The following is a 7,369-nucleotide window of genomic DNA, read 5'->3' on the forward strand; positions in this document are numbered from 1 at the left end:
TCTTAATTTGTGTTCTGAAGATGAACGAAGGTCTTACAGGTGTGGAACAGAATGAGGGTGAAGTAATTAATGACATTTTTCATTTTTGGCTGAACTAACCCTTTAAATGTTTTGACCTATCAGAACTGTATCACTGTCTTCATAAAGTCCATCTGAATGGATAAAAGTGCCAACATTTTATGTTAAATGTACAAATTTGCAGGAGATTATTTGTCTTTTTAAACAACATAAACTGAGTTTGTGCTCTTGGTTTACAAGCTTGTGACATGTAAGGAACTCTAATGTAATTTTTATTTTTTTTTATTGCAAGATTTACAACTACATCTACTCCAAAATGCAATGGACTGTGATGAACCCAGATCAACAGCATCTCATGATTGGGCATTGAGGCAAACCTTGTCTGAAGAACGTTGGCAGGAAGCAAGGCCAAAACTTCTTGACAGTTTGCTTGCTTCAGACTGCGTGCGTCGTGGTCCTTGTGATCATTGCAACATGAAAGAAGCAGTCATCAGATGCAAAGACTGTCTGCCAAAACCCCGTTACTGTGGGCAGTGTGACGTTTCTATGCATCAAAATATGTTTTTTCACAACAGAGAGACTCTTATAGATGGGTTCTATAAACCTGTCCCTCCATCAACTGCTGTTCAAGACCTCAGTGGCCAAAATATCATATATGAACAAGGTAAGACGTACTTCATAGCTTAAAAACAACTTATTTATTTCCTTTTTTAATATATTAAATGTAATATATTTTTCCTTTCATCTAGTGTGTTTGCTGCCCATTACACAACCTGACAAAATTTGTGATTGTGACCCTCAAAACCTGTCTGTTGTCGCTGGGCGATCAGTTGTACTCATCTGTATAAATGGTATGACTTGCAATGTTTTGTATTGTATTTCTCTATTTGCTTAACCTGCTGAGAGATGACTGAAGAGTATCAATGTGTGTTTACTATTTTTTTTATTTTATTTTTTTTCCTTTTTTTTTTTCTTTGCAGGTCGCTATGACATCTTCCTGCCAGTTATGAATTGCAGAACATGTCATGCATCATGGACACCTGAGGTGGTGGACCTGCTGTTTAGTGGTTACTGGCCAGGTACTGTTGGGTTTCAAACTATATACCAGGTAGACCTTTTCAAATCTTTTGAGGACCTGAAGATCACTGCACCTGGGCTTTCAAGACAAGCATTTGTGAAAATGTTACAACAGCGCTCACAACAATTTGGAAGGGTAAGATTTGGAAAGCCATTTTGTTTTCTGCATTTATGCAAGTCTAACTATCATGTCACTTATTCAAATTTTGATAATTCCAGAGTGGTAACATTTGTGGCGACGTCTTCCAAAAAGCTTTCCTTGAATGGACATATTGTCGTCATAAAAGAGAGAAACTCTGTGGCATTGACCACTTCACTTGCCCAGCTTGCACCCCAGATACAGTTGCTGTGTCTGCAGATGGAAACCGAAAACTATATAGATTCAGCAAAACAAAGGGGTATATTATTATTGATAACTTTTCACTGTCAACATTTCTTGTGAATATATTTTTGGACATTACCGTATTTTATTTGTGTAGGGCAGAGGAACAACCGTTTTTTGATGGAGTTTTTCTTGCCAATGACAAAGATGTAGCAACATTTGTTGATTGTGTTCGTGAGAAGACCAATCCAGTAAGATATTTGTCAAAAGACTTGGGTTTGTACAAAGTAAATCTGGATTTAGTTTGTGTATTTATTTGATATGACATTGTGTTAAAGATACATGGAAAAGGCATCTGTGGAACATCAACATGGGCTGCAGCCAGGGAGACCTCTAAGAAGACAAACACCAAATGTGATGAAGAAGGCCTAGAGGTGGCAGTTTGCAGACACTGCATATTGCTTAGAGGTCTGAACATGTTTAGGGGAGAGATATTTGCATACCCTCTGTTTTTGCAAAACGAACTGGCCACAAAGACAAACTGCAAGTTTTTCTGCACTGACATCATGTGTCGATATTGGCCCTATCTGCAAAAGGTGGCTCAAGCATTCCCAGAAATGCAAAATTTGACTCAGATGAAGCCATTTCTCTCAGTTATGCATGCAAAGGGCCACTCAACAAAATGTGAGGTAAGTGATATTTTTAAAGGACTTACCATATTGTTAGAGAAAATACAAAGTTCAGGGACATCAAAATGGTAGTTTGGACATCTGATGTGTATGCTGTAGGTGCAGTGGGGTGGCAAAAACCAAACAGGGGCAGGTACAACCATCGGTGAAGAAGTTGAACAAGTGAACAGCTTTTTGTCCCGTGTGGCTCTAACAACAAAATACATGAGTAAGGCTGGTAAGTGGTCCTTTTTTAAAGTTTGGTAACATTATATTTGTTAATTTTTTTTTCCCTTTCATTCATCATACTTGATGACTAACCACTAGATGAAAGGCACATTTAACTCTTTCATCATTACAGCACGAGTAGATATGATCACATTGCATGCCAGAGGATGGAATGTGCGAAAAAAAAGAAACCTGCACAAGTACTTGTCTACACGGTACTTGAAGGTAAGTAAAAAAAATAAAGATTTCATCAATGAAGGTTAAATTTAAACTGTCCACTGATTGTATATACTTAGTATCTAATACTTTCAGTATTGCCAAAGGTTTGTGAGACTTTCCATTAATTATACTTTTGAGACTATCCGAAAGACAAAGGAAGTCAAAGATGACATTGAGGCTATAAAGAAGAGCACACAAAGGTCTGAAGAGGAACTGCAACAGTGGGTCACTGATGTGAGACAGTGGGCAGTTGACAGTAAGTATGTACTTGTTGCTGTCTCTTATTGATAGAGAATTATCATAAATTTAAAAATGATTGAATAAGTTATTTTTCCTTGCTGGTTTGTGTTTTAACACCTGACCCCTTAAGTGACATTAAGGGGCCACACCAAACGGTATTAAAAGATTAGCATGATTGGGAACTCTGTGTTTTTAATAAGTAAACTTGGGTGTAGCTTTCTCCTTCAAAACTTTATTATACTTATTCACCCTTAAAAAATTAGCAAACTGAGCAAATGTTTTCAGGTTCTTTGGCAGAACGTTTGTGGATGTCCTTTTTTGTTTTTACATGTATTCCTACTACATTCTTCTTATTAAATCCCCCTTTTCCCATATTGTCAACCCCCTTAGGCTGAAATATGTTTGTATAAGGTGTTTTATAGAAATGGTATAATTGCTCTATTTTTGATGGCACAGAAGATGTATGATACTGATCATACCTTCAAATTCTTTACAGCTCCAGATGACCTCAGAACAGATGATCCAGTGGCATTGCAACATCTGATTGAAGGCTTATTCTTGGGCATCCAGCAGAAAAAGAGGGATCTGTATAGAGCAACTGGTAAGTAGCCTCCAAGCCTTCATGTACTTGTGGAAGTCATTTTAAAATGTGATATCTATGGCTATAACTAAGTAATTTAAATTATCACATTTTAACTCTTAACATAGTCTTCAGTCAACACACTGCACTTAAACCACTACATAACCTTTGTACATTGTGTGAACAGTCCTACCTTCCTATATGTCCAATGTTACCATCACACAACTCCCTGCATTACTTGAACATTGGCCACATTCCAGGTTATTTATATGGCTTTGCTGATGTTATGTGAGCTTTATACCATAATTTGTAAGGTGCCTTTTGGATGTCCATTAGCACAATGACCAATTTTATGCGTATCCTCCTTAAACCTGTTTTTACTGTTTGTTTTTGTTTTTCTGCAGACCGCAACAAACAGCGACACAAGATCCGAAGACGGATTCGAGAGGATAAGAAAAAGCTGTTTAATGCCATATCCCAATACAATGATCTTCCAACCACCACAGTATTTGTAGATTCAGTTGAAGACCTTCTGGCAACAGAAAGCCCTATCTGGCCTTGGGATTCTGGTATGTAAAGTTTGACATTAATCATTTTAGTGAATCCTCATTAAACACTTACTTCATTAAACTCTGACTTTCAAAGGAAAGAGGCCTATGTGCTTTTCATTTTGTTTCAGACAATAGAAATGTGCAGACAATATTCCAATTTTTTGTTTTTTAAAACTTTTGTCTTTTTTGCCTACTCAAACTACACTTCAGAGGAAGTGACTAAAGGTCTGACTCCTCAGATTAACTTGTCAAGGTGGTTAGCCCTTTTCTTTTCCCACACTGTAGATTCAACACCAGTTACTTGTTGCCTATGTTCTAGGGACAAAGAATTGTACAGATTTTACTCACAAAAAGGCATTAAAGGGTTAGTTCACCCATAAATTAAAATTATTATTCTTTCAGACGAATGCAATCAGAGTTATAAATGTCCTGGCTCTTCCAAGCTTTATAATGGCAGTGAATGGGTAGATCAGTTTTAAAGTCCATAGAAGTGCATCCATCCATTATAAAAGTGCTCCACGCGGCTCCGGGGGTTAATAAAGACCTTCTGAAGCGGATCGATGTGTTTGTGTAAGAACTATTCCTTTATGAGGTAGTATTTTAATATGTCATTTGTCTTCATAGAAACTGACACTTCCTTAGGCGTGAAGAAGAAGGTTTTCGACAAGGTGATGCAGCTGGAGAGACTGGTTGAGGAAGAGGTTATTCTTGTAGAAGAAATGAAACAACATTGGACGCATCTTACAAGAAGCTACAGGGCCTTGAAGGACCAGGCTAGTGTACTATCAGATGACCTGGCCACACAGAGTGAGTACTAATTTCTTAAAGGGTTAGTTCAGCCAAAAATGAAAAATGTCATTAATTACTCACCCTCATTCTGTTCCACACCCGTAAGAGACCTTCGTTCATCTTCGGAACACAAATTAAGATATTTTTGATGAAATCCAATGGCTCAGTGAGGCCTTCATAGGGAGCAATGACACTTCCTCTGTCAAGATCCATTGATGTACTAAAAACATATTTAAATCAGTTCATGTGAGTACAGTGATTCAATATTAATATTATAAAGCCACGAGAATATAAAATAACAACTTATTTAGTGATGGCCGATTTCAAAACACTGCTTCAGGAAGCTTCGGAGCGTTATGAATCAGCGTGTCGAATCATGAGTCGGATAAAGTGTCAAACTCCTGTAATCACGTGACTTTGGCGCTCTGAACTGCTGATTTGACACGCTGATTCTTAACGCTTCGAAGCTTCATGAAGCAGTGTTTTGAAATCGGTCATCACTATAGTTTTTTTGCACACAAAATATATTCTCATCGCTTTATAATATTGATATTGAACCACTGTACTCACATGAACTGATTTAAATATGTTTTTAGTACCTCTAAGGATTTTAGTGAGAGGAAATGTCATTGCTGGCTATGCAGGCCTCACTGAGCCATCGGATTTCATCAAAAATATCTTAATTTGTGTTCTGAAGATTAACAAAGGTCTTACGGGTGTGACACGACATGAGGGAGAGTAATGAACGACAGAATATTAATTTTTGGGTGAGCTAACCTTTAATGCTGTTTGTTTAATTCATGTAGTTATATTAAACTGTTTTAGATATACTAATTCATACATAGTGCCATATTTGGTGTTCACTCCTAAATACTTTTTTATTGTTATCCCAATTTGATATTTAGGCTACCCTTCAGGACTTTCTGGTCAAGCATACCATGGCCTGCGCAGTGCTGTCCTCCAAATCCTTGAGGCACTCAAGACAGACATGGTAGCTGTGAAAGAAACATACTCCCAAATTTGTGGGAATGGTGGAACTGTTGTTGAAGAAGAAGAAGAAGAAGAAGAAGACCCATATGAGCATGTCTCCACAGATGCCTCTACAGATGATGAACTATAGATGAGCTACAGCTGTGTCATGTGCATCAGTTGGCATCTGTCCTAATAACTTGTCACACTTGTCCTAATCATTATGTCATAGTTTGTATTTTTATCTTGTACAAGTTTGTACAACACATGTAAGATCACATGCAATACATAAAGTCTAGCTGTACTTGCGACCCTGATACTTCATGCTCAGTGATGTAGATGTAATTGAACCTTTTAATTATAGGCTTAAGTGAAATGGATTATGATAACCCAAATTTTGCTTTTTAAAAAAACATGGACCCAAACAGCTGTAGGATCATGGCATATACCGTATTTATGGCGACAGCAAGGAAGAAAAATGAAGACATCTCCTGGATGACATCACACAAACATGCACCCATTTATTTTTATTCTTGCACCACTTTACACTATTTTGCCTGTACACAATTACCATTTTAATACATCTTTTCCAAAATGCTTTCCAAATTTGGTGAAGTGGTTGCAGAAACTATGATGGAGAACATGCATCAGTTTTTAACTTCTTGTCAAAACTGATGTATCATAAACAATAATAAAAAAAAATTGATGGTTGGGGTAAATTGAAACAGTTTTTGTGTCATTTTTAAGCATGTCAGCATGAAAAAATACTAGGCCTATAGTAATTTACAGTAATACTATTGTTCTATAGTTGTTGTAATATGACAACTATAGTAAACAAATTATCCAATACTGTACTGAGTTTTCTACAAATAGGATATACAGGTTACTCTACTAATAGTAAAGTATATTACAGTTTATCAGTTAGTAGTTAACAACAGTATGCTGTAGCATTCATTAACGAAGTGTTGTACATACTTTAATATATACAGTCTACTACAATTTACTATAGTAAATACTATTTTTTTTTTTCATGTGCGAAAGTAAACGCTAATGAAATACAAACAGCGCCATATTCACCCAAATAGCATTATTTTATAAAGCACAATCTTTAGGCTACACGAAATGCACTGCTAACTGCTAATGCTAGCATAAGCACACTAGGGCAGGTTAGTAAAGCAATGGGCCAAACAAACGATTTGAAACTTTCAACACGTACTTAACCTTAATAAGTTGTTTTTTTTATTTATTTATTTATTTATTTTATTTTATTTATTTTTTTAATGTTTTTATTAGGCTGCTCTAAAATATCTTAAATAAACCAACATCTTTACTTTTTCTTAACATAGATCTTCTAAATACAGTGTAAGTACGACTTCGGCTGTACAATATGTTTGGTATATTCCGTAGATATATCTTTTTACAACCCTATTCACAGCAACACTTTGCTAACCGGTAAAACTACAAATATGGTGCTAATTTGATGCGAGCGGCATGGCGATGCTAGAGGGAATTGTAGTTTTAAATAAATATTACTTATTACTTAGAATCAGAGTTTATAAATACTGAATTAAGAGTACACTTAGGTATTAAAGTGATTGTAAATAGCATTTGTGTGCTAATATTTTAAATATCTGACTGTTAAATAGGTGAAAATCAATTTTTACCATAATTGACTGCACCCCCATTTAATGACTCTATCCATATGAGT

At 36.1% G+C, this 7,369-nt stretch overlaps 1 protein-coding gene across 4 annotated transcripts in view; it reads left to right on the plus strand.

Moving 5' to 3' along the window:
- LOC125258169 overlaps nt 1-6,386 on the plus strand; it is a 12,571-nt gene extending 6,185 nt beyond the window's left edge. For 3 of the 4 annotated variants that reach the window (XM_048175049.1, XM_048175050.1, XM_048175047.1), the window contains 13 exons: nt 311-682; nt 768-869; nt 999-1,231; nt 1,315-1,493; nt 1,575-1,668; nt 1,756-2,106; nt 2,206-2,323; nt 2,447-2,538; nt 2,626-2,788; nt 3,269-3,373; nt 3,757-3,921; nt 4,528-4,710; nt 5,598-6,386. In XM_048175049.1, the coding sequence (XP_048031006.1) occupies nt 311-682; nt 768-869; nt 999-1,231; nt 1,315-1,493; nt 1,575-1,668; nt 1,756-2,106; nt 2,206-2,323; nt 2,447-2,538; nt 2,626-2,788; nt 3,269-3,373; nt 3,757-3,921; nt 4,528-4,710; nt 5,598-5,812 (2,372 nt within the window). In that variant the 3' untranslated portion in view covers nt 5,813-6,386. The remainder of the gene's footprint in view (nt 1-310; nt 683-767; nt 870-998; nt 1,232-1,314; nt 1,494-1,574; nt 1,669-1,755; nt 2,107-2,205; nt 2,324-2,446; nt 2,539-2,625; nt 2,789-3,268; nt 3,374-3,756; nt 3,922-4,527; nt 4,711-5,597) is intronic. The other variant, XM_048175048.1, reaches the window with a different exon arrangement.
- The last annotated feature ends 983 nt before the right edge of the window (nt 6,387-7,369 follow it).

This window comes from Megalobrama amblycephala, linkage group LG22 (genome assembly GCF_018812025.1).
Source record: "Megalobrama amblycephala isolate DHTTF-2021 linkage group LG22, ASM1881202v1, whole genome shotgun sequence".
NCBI lineage: Eukaryota > Metazoa > Chordata > Actinopteri > Cypriniformes > Xenocyprididae > Megalobrama > Megalobrama amblycephala.